This window comes from Talpa occidentalis, unplaced genomic scaffold, assembly GCF_014898055.3.
Source record: "Talpa occidentalis isolate TD23 unplaced genomic scaffold, MPIMG_talOcc4v2.1 talOcc4.11, whole genome shotgun sequence".
In the NCBI taxonomy this organism is placed as follows: Eukaryota; Metazoa; Chordata; class Mammalia; order Eulipotyphla; family Talpidae; genus Talpa; species Talpa occidentalis.
In genome coordinates, this window is record NW_023601104.1 from 67,997,600 (window position 1) to 68,019,380 (window position 21,781).

General features: G+C 40.5%; 1 protein-coding gene across 1 annotated transcript in view; it reads left to right on the forward strand.

Annotated features, from left to right (window-relative positions):
* Positions 1 to 21,781, forward strand: part of DAAM1 (dishevelled associated activator of morphogenesis 1) — a 155,656-nt gene that overhangs the window by 75,334 nt on the left and 58,541 nt on the right. Inside the window, exon 3 of the mRNA XM_037503441.2 lies at positions 5,622 to 5,711. Coding sequence (XP_037359338.1) covers positions 5,622 to 5,711 — 90 coding nt within the window. The remainder of the gene's footprint in view (positions 1 to 5,621; positions 5,712 to 21,781) is intronic.

Genomic DNA, 21,781 nt, shown 5'->3' on the forward strand with positions numbered 1-21,781 from the left:
GCTACAAAAATTAGGCAGGAGAAGGATCTAAAAGGAATCCAAATTGGAAAAAGGTAAGTTTTATTTGCAGACAACAGGACAGCATACATAGAGAACCCGCAAAACTCTACTGAAAAGCTAGTTGAAACAATAAATCAGCTCAGCAGAGGTAGGTTACAAAATCAGTTGCCTTCCTCTATGTAAAGAATAAGCTAGATGGGGAAGAAATCAAGAAAGCAAACCCATTTATAATTGCATCAAAAAGAATTAAGGAGTATTTTAACAAAGGGGGAGAAAATTTAACAAGTAAATTTAATAGAGGAGAAAGACTATATAAGAAAATTATAAGACATAGTTAAAATCAAAGTTGTAAATCATTGTTACCTTAATAAAAACTAGATCAAAAATAAAAAATATTAGATATCATTAAAAAAAAACACTGGTGATCAAAATGGATTGTTAACAAAATGAAAATGCAAGCCACAGGCTAGGAGAAATAGTCTCCATACATGCCTCTGATAATCAGGACATGTTTCCAGAATATGTAAAGAACTAAGTTTTTTAGTTCTTTCAGTAATAAGACCAGCAATTCAGTAAAAATGGGCAAAGAATTTGAACAGTGATGACATAAAGAACACATGAATGACCAGCAAACACATGAAGAGGCCTTCTCAGCATCAGTTGTCATCAGGAAAATGCAAATTAAAACTGCATTGAGATATTGTTTTACCTAAGCTGGGATGGCTAAATTAAAAAGACATAGCACCAAATGTTGGTAAGAATGTGGAGTAACTGGAACTGCCACATACTGCTGTTGGGAGAGTAAAGTGTTACAACCAGTTTCTAAAGTGTCGGCGTATGCCTTTGCCAAACTCAAAATCATACACTTAAGATTCATTATATATACAATTTACTACCAAAAAACGGGGTTTAATCTTCAAAATGCAGTGATAATTATTATATCCTATGACAGTCCCCTCCTTTGCTCCTTTCTCTCTCTCTCTACCAATTTTCCCACCTTCCCCTACCTGTCACCTTTTATTTTTTAAAATATTCCAACTATATCAGATATTCTTTTGGGGATTGGTAAGTAGTACAAAGATGGATAAAACAAATTTGCTTCCTGCCCTCTGGGAATGAATCTAGAATAGGAATCCCACTTGCCAATAATTATAACAATATGATAAAAGCTATAAGGTTAAGGAGAGCTGCCTACCCCAGAAAAATCAGGATAGGCTGCCTGGAGGGAATAGTTGACACATTGTAAAAGCTTAGATGAGTCGGACTTATTGCTTGTACCTGGTGGCAAGGGCTCTATGGGAAATAGGGCACAGCATCTACAAAGGTTGGAGAAGCAGACATCTCGTTACTAGACTTGCTAAGGTGACTGCTGTTGGAGATGTAGAGGAGGTAGGACAGGTCTGCAAAGGCTGTATCCTGAAAGGGTTTGGAGCTAAGGAATTGGGACTTTATCCTGAAAAGAAAGGGAACCTTGTTTTTGAAGCCTTCAGTCATCTTATTTTCATACCTACATTATAAATTCTAGGAGATCAGGATCTGTTATTCATCTTTATATTCTTCATAATGTTTGGTAATGATCCTGGAGTGAGTAGGACTATAAATACTAATTGATGTCTAAGGCTGTGACAGTCAAGAGTCTTGCATTCAGTCCTTTTATTTAAACAGAATGAGTCAGAGCAGAGATGCTTTTGGAATGGAAGGGTGGGGGATCTTACTACACTCTGGCATTGTGCCTAGGCACTCCCATTATTATATAATTTCATCTACATTGCCGTGCTCTGAATCTGCCAGTAACCCCTGATTGATAGGATAAAGACCAGAGTTCATAGCAAGCTTCAAGGCAGCTGTTCGCTATCTGTGGTGCTTTTTTGCCTATTTAATTTTTATTCCTCTCTCAGCTCTTATTTGACTTACTCGGGATAGCCCTCCCTTTCCCCACAACAAGTGGGCCCTCGAAGTTCAGTTTCCTGTGTGATCACTCTGTTTATGTCATTATTTGACTTTAGCACAATGCCATAGTATTTAGCAAACTCACAAAAATAATTGTTGGTTGCATGAATGACTCCTTAAGTTAACTCTGTCAGGCATATTCTTTATCAGGTGTAATTCTATCAAATACATATTACACATGATCAGTTTTGATCTCTGAAATTGAAGTTTAGAGGATCAAGTCTCTTGTTCATGGTTGCCTAACTCTAAGAACCTCACTAGGAATGCAGAACTTATCTTACAGCAAAGTCCATCTCTTCCTGCTAATAACATTCAGTAGGCTCCGAGAATAGCATATGGATGCAGATATTTGCATTAGTGTCATAATTCTGCCTGCTTGTTGAATGATCAACAGGGTGAAGGAATAGAGGTGAAGAACATGAGTTTGTAACCTGACAATCTAGACTCGGGTTCCTCCTCCACCATTTCTAACTTTGTTACCTTGGGCAAGCTGTTTCATTTCTTTGATTCAGTTTCCTGGAAAGTGGAGTAATACTATCCACTTTATAGAATGTTGTGAGGGAAAACTTAATTCATTTAGAACTCACTAGTACTAAGCACACAGAAAGAGCTCGATAAGTAAGTTAGTTGTTACTATTCCCAGTGTCACTTTATTCCCATTTTCTTACAGTGATCCAATATTATTTCCAGAGACCCTATAGCAATTTTTTATATTTTTGTTTTGTGGAAATTCTCTTCTTGCATGAAGTTATCTGCCCCTAAGTCCTAGTTTAGGTGTATTTTCTCAATTCAAAACTGGTCATTTCAGTGTCTCAGCAGAAGTTTCCTACCTCTAAAAGCAAAATATGGTAATATTAATACCCTTTACTGTGAATTTCTATGTTTTAGTATTCACACATTTCTTCACAACTCTGCTCAGCTAGCAAACACTATCCTGTAAGTATAGTAAAGGATATGCTAATAATAACATTGTTTTATGCTGCTTTACACTTTTCCCCAAACTGAGCACCATTGCATTGGCTATTGAATAACTGACCTGAACCCCACCCCCTTCCCCCCAAAAAACAGCTAATTGTTTTCTTATTCATCAACAGTTGAGAGTCACTGTGACTTACAGGAAAATAGAAAAGGAAGAAAGAAAGAAAAAGAATTGCTTCACATATAATAGTTGCATGCCAAAATGTAAACATTTTTAACATGTTCCCTTATAATGGAATTTTCTATAAATATCCTTCCCTGGTTGTCCATTGTTGAAATTCTTGATAACTGGTTTCTTATGGTTTGGTATAATAGAGTGTGAGGTGTGTGTTTTAGTGACTTACTGCTTTGCTTGGCTCTTCTAAGAAAATAGCACCAGATTTGTAGTTAAATAACAAGATAAATAACTATAATGCAGTTGCCCCCTCCCCATCCACTAGGGCCCATGCAAGATATTTGTTCCTGCTTAGATGTTGCTAATTCTCAGAACTGCCATGGAAAGACACAATATATGCCCATCCTGGAGATGAGAAAGTAGAGCTTTAATCAGAGTAAGGGTCTTCCTGGAAAGCTAGCAAGTATCAGGCCCTGTGTGGCTCGCCCTGGCAGTGTAGGGATTAGCAAGGTTGACCACAAAGGGGATCCATCAGAAGCAAGCCTGGCAAAGTAAGCTGGAGTTACAAATGGAAGACTTGAGAAGACAGACTAAAGAATATCTAGTGAATTTTTAGGCAATGTGGAACAAGTCAAGTTTTTGAACTGGGAGTTCAAAATAGCATGAGTTCTCTATTTTTAAGGGGGTGGTTTTAAAGTACGGTCCCAGTCCAGCAGCATGAGCAACATTTAGAAATTTACCAGAGTTGCAAATCCTTGACCTCCTTCCACCTGCTGAGTCCTAACAGCTGAACATCTAGGTGATTCTGAGGTCAAGTTTGAGAACCACAGCTAAAGGAAGCTCTGGAAGGACTAGGAGGAGCAGTGGGGAGGCTATTGTGGGGCCAAGAGAAAGGTTATTTAGGGCTTAAGTTTGGATAGTTTCACCAGGAATTAAACAAAGGGAAAATCATGAGACTTTTCCAGGAAGAATTAATGATCACTAAATGGAGGTAGGAGTAACAGGTGTGAGACCAGAACTGTAGCTATATACTAAAGGTATCCAGAGTGGGGGCTTGTTTATGCTCTTCACATTTGGTTATGTGTGTGTGTGCCTTAATTTTAATTTATAGCATTTTTTTAATGCCTCAAATCCACCAGGCTGTGTCCCTCAACAAGGTAACGTTCTCTATGGCAATAAAAGTGTATCAGACACTTAACTAATAAAATTGACCATGGATTCAGTTATTCAGTGCCAGTAACTTTTCTTGAAACATTTTATATTCACCATCCCATTGTTCACTAGTTATAGATGTTTGTAAATTTTCTCCCTTTAGTATCCAGTCTAAACTGCAGACCACTGTAAAATTAATGTCCCCTGACACTGATCTGAGAGGCTGAGTCTGGGTTCTGGAGTCAACAACTCTGGGCTTAAAACCCAGCCCCATCATTTACCTGTTCTTCAGTCTTGAGCAAATTACTGACCAGATCTTCAGCTGAGCTCAATTTTCCCCAGTGTATTAAAACAAAGATTGCTGTTACAAGGAGGGTGCGGTAATGAGCAGAACTCTTAGGTTTTTGTGGCAACTAAATGAGAAGATGCCTGTATGTTGCGTGAATAAATATTGTTGGAGTTGATGGGGATACAGATACAACTCCCTGGCTCAGAACCTGATTGATCTCCTTGGTCAAGAAAACACATTGTTTAGACTGAACTTAAGACTTTCCACAAACTGGTCTCTCCCCACTTTTCAAACCTCTTTTCTGATGATTCTCTGCATAAACTGAGCATTTTAGCCAAGCCTGCCAGTGTCTCCTGACCACATCAGGTCTGTTACCACTTCCTGGCCTTTCCTTCTGGGCCTTTCCCACCTGCCATCATATTCAAGTTCTTCAAGACCCAGCCTAGTACTCAGTGTTTGTGGCGCTATCCTCAGCAAACTCCCATCCATCGTATGATTTCTTCCTTCTAAGCTCTGGTATTTCAATGACCTTTGCTGCTTGATGGGCCCTCAACAGCAGTATGGGTGTTTCAGGAGAGTTCTGTCCATGCTCGGTCCCCTCCCACCACCTGCAGTAAAGCGCAGGGCCCTTCCTCATCCCTTTGCTGTGCTAGATGCCTACTCCTATGCTGGGGACTTGCTTTCTTAACGGTGTTCAGTGTGCCTTAACTTGGCTTCTTGATCTTTTCTGAGTTCCTTTAAATATGTGTTGGTTCTTTTGTCTTACCCCAATGATGCTGATAACTTCCCCTGTAAGAATGGCAAATATTTTTTTAATGAATTTTTTAAAGATTTATTTATTTTTATACAAGAGCTGGGGTACAGGCCAGAGGCATGGGAAGGTGAGAGGATTCACCAGAGACAGAGTGGGGAACAGACCAGGCAGACAGACCAAAATACACTGCTGAGGGGAGCAGTGGGCGAGACAGGAGAGGTCTGCCGCGCCATGTGGGTATCTCCCTGGCTGGCTGGGAATCAAACCCGCGCTGCAGAGGCTGCAGACAGCTTCACAGTGCTGCGCTCAACCTGCTGCACCACTGGGGAGGCCAAGAATGGCACATAGTCTATGAAATAATAAATTACTGTTTTTCTTTTCAGGATGAACTTGACCTCACAGACAAACACAGGGAAGCTATGTTTGCACTTCCGGCTGAGAAAAAATGGCAAATATACTGTAGCAAGAAAAAGGTAAGATATTCATTGTGATTACGGTTCATTGGAAAATTATTTTTGATTCCTTTTGTTTTTCTTTTCCATCACCACAATTCTGACAGTTCTTTATAATGTAAAAAAGCATTTGAATGTGCCCTATTGTGACCTGGGTGCTGTATGTGACCAAGTGCCTACTGCTTAGATGTTGTTTTTATCAATACTTCACTGATGACCCCCAACCCTCAGCAATACCTGTAACCATTGTTATAATCTTGTGCAACCGAGACCCAAAATAAATGGAGGTAGAGTAACAAGTGTGAGACCAGAACTGTAGATATATACTAAAGGTATTCAGAGTGGGGGCTTGTTTGGCTCATCCAACATCAAAGCCCCCATCCCCATTCTTTACATAAAAGTTTGGATGTACGTAGTTTATCACTAGTATTGTGGGGTCTCAGTCCTCTGTGACCTTCTAACAACTTTCCATTTCATCACTTCTAAGTATGACTTTGTCCTTGTGTTCAAAGGAGGTTTCCAACCATTTCACATGCTAAGCTAGGATGGATGAAAGGGGAATGAGGCACAAGCTTCTTCCCACCCTTTCCTGTTCCCCAAGTTCCTAAGGAATTGTCCCTGGAGTTATACACCTGCCTTCTGCTTACATCTCATTGGTAGCTACATGGCCACAACTCACTGCAAGGAATGCAACATCTATTCTGGGTGGTCACCCTACTTGATTCTATTACTTCAGAGAAGGAGAGGATGGATATCAGGAGCAGTGGAAACACCAGCATTCTTTTTCCCTAGCATCCCTGGTAATGGCATCACCCTGTGCATCTGTCTCCTGCAATCACGCTCACTCTGCCATCTTTTAAACCCTGGGGCAAATCCTTAGACTGTTCCTGCACCCATGCTTGGAACCAGGCCTGTTCATGGCCATCTTTTGCCAATTTGTCTTCTATCCTGAAGAGACATGACTCTCAGTGAGATGAGTGGGAGGGGCAGCAGGACTGGCACCTACCAGAAATAGTGCCTTTCTCTAACAGGCAACTGACCCTCTACTTACTTACTCTTGCCCCCGGCAAATGGGAACAAACTATAACAACACAGTATCTTTTCAAGGCATAGTACCAGTACACCTCTCCTTAGGTGACTAACATGCTTCCGTTTGCCCACCTGGCTGTCTCTCAGCACCTCTGTCCCCTGTCTGTTGCCTTGTGCAATTGGCTCACCACCTTTCCAGGAGCATCTCTCCAGCAGTGGGCCTGTGTGTGTCCCACCAGGCTTTATGCCTCTGCTGGTGAGCCATCATGTCTTACTCATCTTTGAAACTTCAATATCTGGTGCTTTGAAGTGAATGTCTGATGAGCCACCAAGTTGTTATTAATGTTATGCTGAATAATCTCAAAATTTTTAAAGCACATTTAATTTTCCAACTGATCATTTGTAATTGATAAAACTGTGTTGGTTTAGTTCTGGGACATTGCTAAGACCTGTCCAGCTGTAATCTGTCAGCGTGACTCTCACTATCCCATCAGATTGAGTGGGGTGCTAAGGGTTCCTAACCTAGTAGTAACCAGTAAGACGTGTTTGTGAACAGATGTCTTCTTCACTCTCTCTTTGCTTTATCCACTAAAAAACCTCTCTTTGTTGAACTGATTGTTATCTCTGAGGAAACAGATATAGAGTATGATGGGTAGAAAGTATTTTAAAATTAAAATCTGTTCAGTACTGAAACCAATGATAACGCATAGTCTTTGGAAATGGGAACTTTTAGTGCAGTCATCTAACTACGTGCCCCTAGAACTGAGAAAGAAAAATCCTCAAGGTCTTGTGTATACAGAGAATACTATCTATTTTGGCTTCTCCAAGGGCAGATTTTTTCCTCCTCACAATTAGGGAACAATATGAAGGGATTAAAAATATGCACTGGAGGAAAGGAAGAGGCAGAAAAATGGGAGCAGCTTATTGAGGGGGAAAGTTTTCTTCTTTCCCAGATTTTATTGCACCCTTGACAGCAATTGAAAGTTAATCATGGAAACTACTGCCCCTTAGATTAGAAGAGGCAAGCCCTAGAGGATAGTAATGACCTCAGGCTTGCAGCTGCTGCTCATTTTTCAATTTCCAGGCCTATCAAATCCCCTTGCAAACCTTGTCTCATGTGCACATTGGCAGGGTTGGCTTTCATAAGAGGATGGATGTGGATGTGGCCACTGGCCTCAGAATCCCATTTCTTGACAGATGGGTCCTTGCTGCTAATACCTGGTTAGGTTGCATATACCTTTGGGAGGAGTGCAGTTCTCCTGCTAGCCTCATTCCAGTTTGGATTCCTAGTTTGGATTCCTTACGTGACTTAGCAGTGGTGCCGCTTAGCAGAAAGCCATTTTACTCTTTGGGGAATCCTGTGGGCTTATAGATCTACCTCTCTTTAAAATGGATGTTAGCAGCATGGCTTGGACCAAACATTTTCTTTCTTTTTTTAAAATTTATTTTATTTATTTATGCATACAATAACTGGGGTGTAGGCCAGAGTTCCAGGGGGTGGGGGTTGAGAGGATTCACATGGATAGAGTGGGGACAGTGGGCAAGATAGGAGAGCCAATCATTTCTTGATTAGAATTCTGAGACTTTTAAAAGTATACTATACTTTTAGTTTGAAACTGACTTCTTTGGGTGCTATAATCAATGGGGGAAATACCGCAATGACAAAAAGAACACAGTAAGGAAAAGGGTATGACGTGTACCTCTCCAGGGAATGTGATCTCCCAAGGGACAGCTTGCACATTCTCAGAATGGAGCCCGGGGTGGCCATCATTAATCCTAAGAGCACATTATTTTCCTGGCATCTCTTGAGTAACCTTTCCCAAACAGGCTTGTCATCTACAAGCCAAACTGCATTCTTTTCTCAGGTGGAGGGAAAGCCACACACCCATGGCTCCTTCAGATTTTCCAGCTTTCAAGATTAGAACCCAGGGCATTACAGATATTCTCACACATAGTGCAGCCACAGAAGAAGGGGCCACGAAAGCCAACGGAAACAGACCCACAAGTTGGTGAAAAGCAGACTTTCTGTGTTAAAGTCAACAGCAGCTGTGGAGGCAAAAGAGACTGGGAACCTAAGACAGGGCCAGGCCTTTGTCAGCCAAGTGGCTCTTTTCCATCCAATGGTGACTTGAGTCCCAGCAGTGGCTATCTGCTTATCAGGCTCTGTATTCATTTCTGAAACTTCTCTGTCTAAGTCTGTTTGAAAACCCATTTCCAGAGCCAAAAAGCACAAGTATTTCTGGGACTAAAAAAAAAAAAAAAAAAGAAAAGAAAAGAAATTAATTGGAATTTTGCCTAATTGAGTAACCTGGGGGAGAGCAAGAGATGGATGCTGTGGCCTTGTTGAAAGTCCAAACAAATCTGTAAAAATTACGAGGCTGGTTGGTCAGCTATAGTTTGTCATCTGCAGCAATCTACTGTCAAAATTTTTAACTTACATGGAAGGTCCAAAAATGTCCTGTTGGTGAGGCTGGGTGTATTTTCAAATAGGAAATGTTTGTGGTTCTTATCTTTAAAGGTAATTCCCTTTTTAGTTCCAATCACAACATACTCTTTTGTTTAAGGGAGGTTTTTCCCAGTCGCTAGCCAGAAACTGCATCTGTTAACAATCTTTTGGATTTTAAACTGAAGCTTTTTAAACAATGAACCATCTGACCACGAAAGGCATCTGGCCTTGCTATTTGCTTATTGTTAACATGATTTTTAAACCTTGAAAAAATAGGGACTACGTCTTCTGAGAGAGAAAGTAAAATGGTATAGTACTGCATTTGCCGACAGCCATCTTATCAGAAATCCTCCTTAATTGCAGTTCTTCATGGGAGCCATCTTGCTAGTTCTGTCAGTGGGCCAGTTCTTTCTAAGTATACAGAAAATACCTTGTTCCCCACAAGTTTATAAAATGAGTGAACGGAGCTAGACAGGGTGAGCTGTAGTGATGTCAGGCCTTCGAGGCAGTGATCAGGAATGGAGGACCACACTGAGTTTTCCCTCCTTTCATTTCTGATCTCTAAAGCCGCAGCTCAAGTGAACAGCTTTGGATGCTGCATATTACATTTCTGGATCTTTTGAGTTCAACTTTGGAAGAGGTGACTTTTTACTCTGCAGCTGAGGTTGTTTGACTCTAGTTTAATTGAATCATCCAAGAATTTGTGCCTTTCCTGACGGCAGTTCAGCCATTGTGGTTTGTGCAAAGTGCACACCTCGTGCTAGGCACGTTGTGAAGACATCAGGAAAAGTGACTAGAAATTCAGCTCCTCCTTCTCATTCATGGTTTTTATTTGGTTTGCATATCCTAATTGGATCACCTCCTCTCTCCTCACCATGAAAAGGACGTCTCCTTCCACTGCACACACACACAAAACTTGTGTAAGGACATCAAAATGTAGTTCTTTCAGTTCCTTGAGAGTCGGGGCCTCTGTGTTTGGAGCATGGGAGGGAGTGGTTTCATCAAAACACAGTTTAATGGAACATAGGCTAATACAGTGGATTTTACAACAAATGGAACCATCCATTTTTTACACAACTGTCAAACAAAAGGACTGGGAAGTGAGGGGGTGATGCATTGATTCTTGAGTTGTTCCCAGTATCCTAATGAGAAGCTGATTGTGGGCTGGCTGGGAAGAAAAGCAGCAGCTGGGCATTTGGCCTGAAAGATTTGAGAAGAATGAGAAGTTAAATAATCTCTTCTTTCTCTACTGTATTTGTATAAATATATGGTAGAGTGGGTTTTGGATTTTTAGGTGTCCACCATGAGAGACTAAGATTTAGGTGGGAAAACTCCAACATAGGCTGATGTGCACTTGGCTATCCTCCAGGGTTAGTATCTATGTTGTGACAGTATTGCCAGCTTCTAGCTGGCAGCAGTAGTCTCAGGTCCTCCCAATAGAAACCACCTGCCAATCCAACCCCTCCCCAAAAAGGCATACCTGTCTTCCCCCATGGTTCTGGGGCTCCTCACACATCACAACAGATAACTCCAGGACCCTGTTGCTATTTTGCATCATCGTTTACAGCTCACAGATCTCCGTGTGATATTCGTGAATAAGTATTGTAAACATTGGCCTGATGTGAGATGCTTGTGGCCCTGAAGATGGTGACCAAAAATCATTTGATAATATATATCTAGAGCTTAAAACTTTCCTGTTCTAGAAGGCGATCCCAAGGACTTGATCAGAGATGCCGGCAAAGAACTGAGTATAAGGCTCTTCTTGCAATGTTGTCTCTGAAAGCCGGTGATTGTGAAGAACTTGAAGGAGAATGGTTGTATTATGGTGCACAACTGTAACAGTATCTTGCAACCACTGAAAAGTCATGTTTTCAAAAGAAATTCTAATGACATAGGAAACTGCTCAGCATATAATGGTAAAATTAAAAAAGGACATAAAACTGTAGTTAGTAAATCTAAAGTTTGCAAATAAATGGATATATGTATATAGTTCCATATAGGTATACACACAAACATTTGTAAAGGGAGGCGGGGAGAGGGAAATAGGTAGACAAACAGTTGTTTGGTATGATCATGGATTACTTTGATTTATTTTTTTTCATCATGCAAATATTTCCATAGTGCATTTTTCTCCCTTGGGATATTTTTTTTTTCCTGATTGTAAAAATAAGATTACTTTTTGTAAAACTGCATATAATGTATTTTGTATCCATTTTCAGTCAGAGAAGCAAGACTACTGGGTTTTACTCATACTCTTACACACACACAGCACAGAGATTGACCTTAGGTAATCTCAGAAGCTGAGTGAGCAGTCTCTGTAAAGCTGTCATCTTTACATTAATGCTGGAGCTTAATGTTCATGGAGCAGCTAGTTGGGAAGGAAAATGGGTGTAAACTGAAGGAGAGCAAGGATAAGCAGGAGACGGCGAGGAGAGACTGAACCCTGTGTCGGTTCTCTCTGTCTCTGACTAATGTGGGTGTCCTGGGAAACCTGGGTGGGCCTTAGTTATGGAGCTCAACACGTACACTCCTGACCCAGGAGAACCCGAAGGAGGAGCCAGGGGAGGTGGAACAGTTATGGACTTGCTGTCTGTCCCTACAGATAAGGGGTAATGTGTGAACTGCAGCGTGGCTGCTGCCTCCCTTACACCCTCTCTACTTTCCTAATGAAATCTCCTTTGTGGCTCAGTCTACCCCCGAAACCTATAAGAAATGGCAAGACAACTCTGGTTGGTTGTTTTGTCTCTTTGTGTAATTCTAAGAGTGCTTCTCAATCTCTTTCTCCTCTGTGTCTCTCCTGCCCCTTCCTCTCCCTCCTGCCCTCCTTCCACCCTCCTTAACTCCTCCCTCTTTTTCTTCCATTAACTACCCCCCCTCCCCCCACTCCCACCCTGGGGATTAAAACAAACTGTAAACCACCCAGAGCTTTCCAGTACCACTTATCTGTGAAAACATGATGACCTTGGCCCTGAGGAGATTGTGTTAGGCCCGTAAACCCCCAAAGGCATTTTACTCCTTAAATGGTATAATCTCAAAGCTAGGGACCTGTTTTCCATTTTTATTTTCTTTTTTATTACAGATGCCAATGCTATCAAAATTTACATCATATTTTAGATTTGGAGAAAAGAATTTAACATTTCTCTCTGTCTCTGGCAGCCTTAAAGCTGCATCCAGTAAAGGGTTATTGGTTTCTAAGTCTGTATTTGCCTCTTCTTCCTATAATCCCTTTGTTCGGTAATACCAGTTTTCTGTATTTTTTTCCTACCCCTGGTAACCAATTCTGTCAATCCAGCTGGTCCCTGTTCCCACCAGTACCTTGTGGTATCCAGAATGGTCCTGAGCTCACTGCTTTGTTTTCATAAATGTTGACTCTCAGTAAGCACACACCTTCATTAATTAAGGAGCTATAATGAGTAGATGTGCCCATAGGATGAACCAAGAACATCTTTCTTTTTCTTTGGTCCTTGGAGAAATGCACAACTCTAAACCATTGTGTCTAACTTCTGGAGTCTTCTGTCTGGGTATTGCACTCTGGTTCTGTACTGTCCTATGTTTTCAGACTTGAGATACTTCTAGTGAAAGAACCTCCCTTGGGGAGGGTTAATCCAAAAGCTTTTCAATTGAGGAATCAGCCTGGCAGCTTCCTAAACTATGCTTGTTCCTCAGAATTATTCTAAACTGTAGTGTAATGTATGTCCATGAAGCCAAGTAATAGTTATGGGAAATACTTTGCATAGGTAAAGGCCATCCAAAGTGTAGCCTGAGAAGGCAGAGTTTCATTGCTACTTGCATGACTGGGGGCATATATTGCTTAATTTATAATTTCTCTGTCCTCTGTACAGTGAGACCACTTTCATAGGGGTGTTGTGAAAACTGGGATACTATGATTTGGTCATCAGAGAGTGTGGGGCATAGTGATGGTAACTGCTGTCACCATATGTGTGATGATGGCATCATCAGAGCAGCAGCAGGGGATGTAACTGCTGTTCCCACATGCCACATGGGACTCATCACCATGGCCTTACATGGTGGGACCTGGTTTTCTCAGAAGAGTTGTGAGAATTTCAAAAGCATTTCTCCCTTTCTTGAACCACAGGACATTTCAGAGGGGGAGATAGTGAGTTAGAAGGATACATCGTAAATAAGGGGAGAAATTAAAATAGTTACTGTTAGCACTTGAACTTGGTAAATGGACCCCCACTATGTCTGGGACAGTGATTATCAACTCATTTGAACTTCTCAGCAGAGCCCTGAATACCTTACTGCAGGAGCACCATTAATTTATCCTTGGGGAAGATGGAGGCCCAGAGAAAGTCAAATCGCACTTTTTTCCTCTTCTTGCCCACGTGACCAGTGGGCCATGCTGACCCTGTAGCCCAGTTCAGCTCCTGGAAGTGGGCTTGTGTGGGGTTTGAGCTAGTTTTTAAATAAAATTAAAATTCCTTATTGCCTTGAAAAGACAAGTGGTCGATAAAATCTTGAGTTTTCAAAATGAGAGGACTTAAGAGTATTTTTAGATGAAAGCATTGTTCCTCTGTTGTTTGTGATGGGGGAGGAACCCAAGAGGTTCCATGAGACAAGCCCATTTTCACAAATAAGTAATCTATTAGAACAAGTGAGCCAGATTTACAAACTGTTCAGAGATGCAGCAGCATTATAATTCAAGTCTGCTTTAACTGTGTGATTTCCAAAGTTACAAGGAAAGAAAACTTCAGGGTTGAGGAAATAATAAAAGAATGTTTCAACAGTTGCATGTAACTGTTATTGTTCCAGAACATACAACCTCATACCCATAATGGGCATTCTCTAAAATTTCTAAAAAATAAAACTAATAATGAACTTTCCCCTCAAGTTGTAGGTAAGCTGTTATTTCCTGGTTGTTATACTTATTTTTGTGAAATTTTTAAATTTCACAAAAGCGCTTGGAATATAATAAATACCCATATTTTACAAATGCTAATATTTTATTATGTCCACCTTGGAATTTTAAAAAAGAAATGAAATGTGTACATTGCTGTCTATTCTGATGCCTAAATTCTGAGCTAGTTGTAGTGTGACAAGTTAAATGCATGACTTCTTCAGTCTATAAATACTGGATTCTGCTTTGTTCTTTAGAATATTGTAGAAACAGCATGTATCTACTTTGTGGCAGTCATCTCTTTAGTGTTCTTCATCCTTGCATTTCTTCAGTGAACAACACCCTTTATCAAGGCCTTGCTTTCTCTGTAATCAGGGAACACCAGGCTGAAAGAGGATGGGGACAAATGACCCGATGTTTGCATTCACTCAAACAATTTAAAAAAAAAGTGATCTAAGTGATCTATAGCCAAGATAAAGTACAATATCTTATTTGGACAAACCAATTAATGGAGTCAAGGAGAGTATGGGGTTGTGAGCCCTGTGGAGCTCTATTCTCCTCTCTGGAATAGGGGCCAGTGAAGCAACTCCCACAGCTTTCACTCTGTGCTCGTCACTTGTGCCTCCCTCAGTGGTACAGCATGGGGCTCACATTCCTGCCTCTGCTCTCTGCACTGGAAGAGACTTAGAGTACTGGGTTTGAATGGGAGACCTGGGAAGGCAGTGGCTCTCAGCTGCTACAGAGCAGCTATCTTTGACTTCCAGATCTTAATTCTCAGGCAGATTCCTTTTGATAGCTCCCTTTTGACAGTTCTGGTACAGGATAAATTCCACCATGTGTTGATTACAGAGTTAGCAGTCCATGACGATGGTGGAGCTCATAATCTTTGCCATAAAGTACTTGTCAACAGTGCTACTGTGCACCAAGGTTCCAAATACAACTATGTGTGAAGCCTTTTGAGCCCCTTGCCTACGTGTATTGAAGCACATAAGCACAGCTCCATTTCATTTCCAAAATTCTGCAATCTGCAAGTGTAGAAATGCACAATGAGTGAGTGATCTCAGTGATCGCTGTTTCTCTGATGGAAAGGAATATTGCTATATCTCACATCTGGGAATTCAAAACTAGCCACCCATTCTGGCTGTCTGCAGCCCAGTGGATTTCAGAGGGACAGGCAGGCAGTATGGGAGGTGCTCCAGAGCAATGCAGGTCTTTTGTTTCAGTATTTCTTAGAACTGTGGTTTTCTTCCTAGATTAACTGAGTACACTATGAATAACCCTTAATTTATATTAATTACTATCTCTGAACAATGGTGAGTTGGAGCCTGGAGTACTTTGAGAAGTATCCAGAGGTTTTGAATATTCTCATTGAAAACAGTGTGGTAATTGATTAGCAATGTCTGCCGTGATACACTATGGGAGCATATGGCATATGTAGCAAGCATTTGTCACTCTTGGCCTTGAGGCCTCCTTTTGCTCCTAGATTATAATTGGACCTAAGTAACACATTCCATGCTTACCCTTGGGTCTCTCCTTGGTTTTCTACAGACTCTCTAAGTGTTATCTTGCCTGTTTGTATAGAAATATTGCCCTCTAGGAGATGGGTTTATGAAAGATATCAGTGGAAGGCTAGAATGATGTTTTCACTGTGAAAAAGATGTTTTTACCTCAAAAAGTACACAACTAGCTTTTCCTACATTTATTTTATCCTTTTCACTGATAGCTCTAGCATGCCTAATACTGTTAAATCCATGCTCTGCTTGGTGCAAGTCATGGCTTCTCCCCCGGGAAGTAGAAAGAAACTTCATGCTTCCAGTGTAAGTTAGATTGTGTCACAAATACTTCTAGGTTGGGTTTCTACAAATTCCTTGCACTCCCAAGGAATCTAGTTATTTGTGGAACTAGGAAAAGGTTACAATAGAAAGTCCACCAAAGAATATCAACTTTAAATAGTATCTTAAATTCTGTCATTTTTCAATACAGTGCAAAGCAACATTTGAGTTGAGCTATCTATAAAATGGTTTCCTTTAATGCCCCCATAGGTGAGAAGTCTTTTATTTTCTCAATGTCTAACATGTATGTTAGACATGTTCTCACATGTTCTCACATTTAGGTATTTGTGAAATAGTGACATCTTCCAGCTAATACTCCTCTTTTGTTTCCTTTGTTAAAATGCTGTCATTAATTCAGTAGTATATCCTAAAGTCAGCAATGACTTAGAATCAGAAGAACAGTTGTGGCTGTCCTCAAGGGACAATTAGCCCTGTCTTAGCATTGTTTGCAGTCATCCTGAGAATGCTTCCAGAATAGAAGATGCCTGTGTGGGCTTCCAGTTTCCCCTGATTCTCTCCCTACTTTAATTACTATATTCCAAAGTCCTTTCTTTGTAGCCTTGTGTTAAACATTATATTGCAAATCATAAACACACTTTGATTGTTTTCCCAAGAGCAGGTAATAGAACATCAAAACCTGCTTTCAGACATTCTGAAAGCCTGACCTGGTAGCAAAAATCTGGTAGCAAGATGTGAGGTGACAGAGACCTTTGACACCACTGATTGGATTTCCGTACTGCATAAAGGTTTAGTGATGTGTGTCCAAACATGTTAATTTACCAAAAAGTTGTACTAAATTGTACCTGGGTCTGTGGCACTCCGTGGTGACACATGGTCAGAGACTTCACTTCTTGCCAGCTGTGTGGAAGAAATTTGTTTAATGCCATTGTGCACCTTTGTGTCACAGGCAAACTTCCTGCCTGTGGGAGAAGTTGTCGGATTGTATCTCTTCTGAAAATAGGAGGTTTCTTTATCTTTGCCATGAAAATGAAGGGGAATTTTCATCTAAAGTTGACTTCAGATGTTGGAGTTATACTGATTGAGATTTTTTTTTGAGCTCCATTTATATTCCATGCTGTGAAGTACTCTCCCAAAGAAATGACTTGTTAAAATAAATAAAATAAATGTCTTGTAGTTTGGGGGATCAACTATAAAGATTCAACTTTTAGTTCTAGGTAAGGAGTGTGGCTAATTTCTTAGATGGGCACATGAAATGCTTTTTTCTCCTAGGAGCCTTTATCATATGACTTTTAAGATTTCATTTCTGTAAAATCATTGAGGCTTTTTCAGAAAAGGTGTTGGAATAGACTGAGCCCCTGAACTGTTTTACAAGTGCACTTGGCTTCTTTATGCTTGGCATCATATTGCTGGTCCTCGCTTTGTTTCATTGCTGCTGTTCCCCTTAAGGAGACTAGGTCTCTTTAAAGTGGTACTCTTTTCTTGCTTTTCTGGGGTATGTGATTTGGAGGAGAACATGAAGGATGGTTGACTGAGAAGTAGCACAAGACTGACTTCTGTGTTATGTTTCATTTCTCATCCAGAAATTTTTGATGATTTTTTTTTTTTTACTAGTTTAAACAAAGCTTGTGACACATAGAAAATATTCATGTAACATTTTGTGCTATCAAAGAAATGTTTCAAAGCATTCTTTTTCAGTGGAGTTAAAGAATGCTTACATTTGATATTTTTCTTGTTGGAATTAAAAGATACATCAATAAAGATTAGAGTTTAGTAAAAGTTCGGGAGAGTTACAATACTTGTTTTTATCCTGTTAAGAAGTGTCCATGAATGGGTACAATTCTTAGTAGCTATACTTACAAAGACTAAGATCCTATTGTGAGAATAAGTTTGTGATCTTCTAAGAGACTCTCAACTTAAGTTTATTAACATGTCCTCACATTTCAAATGTCTTATATTCATGGATCACTAAAGTGAAAAATAGAAAGCGTTACTTTTTCATTGTCTATTCCAACATCTAAAACAGTGTCTAGGTCATTATAAAATTCAATATTTATTGGATGAGTAAATGAGAAGGGACTTTGTAGTTTGAACATGATGGGACAGAATTTTGAACATGATGAACAGAAAGATTCTGTTCCAGTCTTGCCCTTGAGAAACCCTGTGTTCATCAGTATAGTGTTAATACTGCTCCCACGCTAGTCTAGGTGGTCAAATGTAACTTTCTGGCTAGGGTGGGGAGTAGGTAAAAGCCTTTTCTTCCCTTCTTTCTTTCACTTATTTTTAATTTTTTTTAAGATTTATTTATTTATTTACACAAGCACTGGGTACAGTCAGAGGCGCGGGAGGGCAAGAGAATTCACCAGAGCCAGGGCGGGGAGCAGAGCAGGCAGAAGGACCGAAGTGCACTGCTGAGGGGAGCAGCGGGCAGCAGGAGAGGTCTGCGCGCCATGCAGGACCCTCCTCCGGTGGCCGGGGAGCAGCTGGGGATGGAACCGGCGCCACAGAAGCTGCGGGCAGCTTTGCAACCCAGCGCTCAACCGCTGCACCACTGGGGAGGCCCTATTTTTAAAAATTTTTAAAGATGTATTTTTATTTATTTATACATACAAGAGCTGAGATGTAGGCCAGAGGTGGGCGGGGGGGGGAGTGAGAGGATTCACCAGAGACAGAATGGGGAGCAGAACAGGCAGATCTACTAAAATACACTACTGATGGGGAGCAGCAGGCAAGATAGGAGAGGTCTGCTGTGCCATGTGGGTTAGCTCCCTGGCCAGGGATCAAACTTGTGTGCAGTGGCTGAAGATAGCTTCATAATGCTGAGACCTAACTCCTTACACCACCAGGGAGGCCCTTTCACTTATTTTTTTGATGAATAATACAAGAAGTTCTAGAAGTAGCCCCACCTCTTTGCCCAACAGAAAATAGAGGACCAGGTGCCATTGTGTCTCTAAGGGGAATATAGTGAAATGGTTTCAAGCCAGAGACTCAATGGTACCCAAATAAAAACCATGCCATACAACTTAGACAGGGCAACTGAGCTGGTACAATTGAAGTGAAGTGCTTAGGATGGGGCATGTTTTTTGAGAAAAAATTTTGTGTAAGTCTGAGCATTTAGGTAATTTAGGTGTGAGGAACCTGGAGTAGGGTGCTAGCCACACAATGTAACTTCCACATTTCACCATTATAGATTGTCTCATCTTCAGCCAGGAAGTGGAATTGTCTATCTCTTTTTCTGATGTCCTTGAGGTTTGAAGGAGTGGATGCATAGGAGAACAGGGACAGCAGAAATATAATACAGAGACCTCAAAAATAATGCTCTTAAGAAGCTTAAAATCCCCACAAAGCTTCTTGGCACCTAGGTCCTATTCACCCATTTTCAATTCTGTTAATTTATGATTGAGTGAAAAACCATCTTCAATCTTACAGTAAGAAAATAAATTTTGCTATTGAGGTCATGGCCAATTTGTATCCTTACAGTCCTAAAGTAAGGACTATACATGTTTACCACTGTTTCAAATGATACTATCTTTTATTCTAAAACATAAAAGCATATCTTTTTGTGGACCATCAGGAAAGCAAGAACTGTTTCTTGGGAGACATTTTGATCAGAAATCTTCTAGATGCCCTCTGAATAGAGACTCTCTAGAATCAAGTATCACATGTAAAATTGCAAGAAGAGCCCTTTCATAGGAAATGAGAGATATTTATTGGAATTATTTTTACAGAGTCAACATGAGGGTGTGATGAACTTATGGAAAAATTGAGATTTATTTATGAATTGAGGAAGATAAATTTGTGCTATACAGCCAGGGGAGAATTTTTGGCTTGGTAACAAGGCAACTTTGGGAGGACATAATAATAGCTTTATTCAAATTTTTTAAATACTTGTTCCATGCAGTTCCCAAGGGCAAAACTGAGGCCAAGAAGTGCTTAAAATTACAGAGACATCTGTCAATTTAGTATGAGGTGGATTTTCTAACCATTAATGAGAGTGCTGGTCCCAAACAATTAGGAACCTCTCAAAGCCATCTCTCAAAGAACACATGGCCAGTTACCTGCTGGTCATCTTATGCAAGGACCATTGTGAAGGGAAATTCAGATGAGGAAGCTGTCTCCAGGGTCAGAGACCTAGCTCTGCAATTATGTGCTTGCTCTCCTTAAAAACATACAGATGTTTTGTAGTTATCAGAGAAAATGGGGAAGGCAGCTTGCTCTTCTCCCATGATTCTTAAATGCTAAATATGAAAGCCATTGTTACTGTAAGTCACCCTGAAGGTCTTCCTGAAAATGACAGACATTCTGAGGTGTTGCATATCCTGGCAGATGAAAAAGCTACTGTTCTATAATCATTCCTTGTGTGGCCCCAACCGGATTTTGGCAGCAGGTACACTTGATGTGTAATTGTGGCAGTGGCCAAAAATGTAACCAGTATTGGCAGTCCCCAGGTCCACTGGCCAGCTTGAAATCTGATAACATAGGAAATATTTTTTAAAACTAACCACCTCGGGGCCTCCCTGGTGGCGCAAGGGGTTAAGACACAACCTATGAAGCTGTCCACAGCCTCTGCAGCATAAGTTCGATCCCCAGGCAGCCAGGGAACACCCCACATGGTGCAGCAGACCTCTCCTGACTTGCTGGCTGTTCCCCTCAGCAGTGTACTTTGGTCAATCTGCTTGTTCTGTTCCCCACTCTGTCTCTGGTGAATCCTTTCACCCCCCACATCTCTGGCCTCTACCCCAGCTCTGGTATGCATAAATAAATAAATCTTTAAAAAAAAATAAAACTAACCACCTCACTTTGACAAACTTTGTATGTAGACTATACACTGCTAGGGGTTAGGGTAGGCATTGGAAGGCTGAGGGAAGTAAAAAATGCAGGTAGAAAAATGCAGGTTCCCAGGAAAAGCACAAACACTTTCTGAACTGATCCTAATGAATAGCTGGGGTTATTGGAAACAGTGGCTTCAAGAGGAGAAGGCATAAAAAATAGTTGGTAACCAAGTTAGAGTTTGATGTACTTCTGCCCTATTGAGAGCCAAGCCTAATCTAGTACAGTCCTTGACAACCTGTGGCAGCATCTGGCCAGTCACCTGTTTCTGTAAATAAAGTGTTATTGAAACTAATGTTCATTCATGCAAGTGTTAACTGTAGCTATTTTTATACTGCACAACAGCAGAATTAAGTAATGACAGACTGTTGTGTAAAACCTAAAATATTTATTATCTTGTCTTTTGCAAAAAATATTTCCTAACCCCTGATTTCTGAGGCTCTCCTGCACTTCATCACGGCCATCTTTTGAGAAGATACTGGTTACATTAATAACATTAGCTACATGAAAGTTAATAGACGTTATTAGCAAGCCTCCACAAAATACTTTTCCACCTACCATCCTGTTCCTTGGACCTGATCTCACCCACATTGGCACCTGTTTCCTATCATTCACTTGAGTTTATTAGATGTCACACATATGGAGACATATCAAGTAGAGTAAACTGTTTTGGTTTGTCTGCCCCTTTCTGCCTGGTAGTCTGTAAAATTTCTAGGTATAGAATGAATTTATTTAACATCTGTTGTATTCATTAGTATATGGGGCCAGACCCATGAAATCCAGGATAGCACGATAATTTAATGGAATAGGTGACTATTTTGATTATTACAAAGGGGCAGAATTCTCTGATCCTGTGTACAATCACACTCACATGTTTCTGATAGTTTTTCTTTCCAAATAGAACAGTTTTACAACAACAGTTTTTATTGTCCTGTAAAGAAAATTGTTAGAATGGAATTTATTGTCATTTTGAAATGATATATTTCTGCTGTTGAAATTCATTTCGTTAGATTTAATATGTCTGTACTATTTTGAATCCGCAGTATTCTTATACATTGATGGGGGATTTTTAGCCAAATCTAGACAGTGAAAGAATGTGTCTTTCTTTCCTAGCAAGTATTATCCAAGAACCTCATGG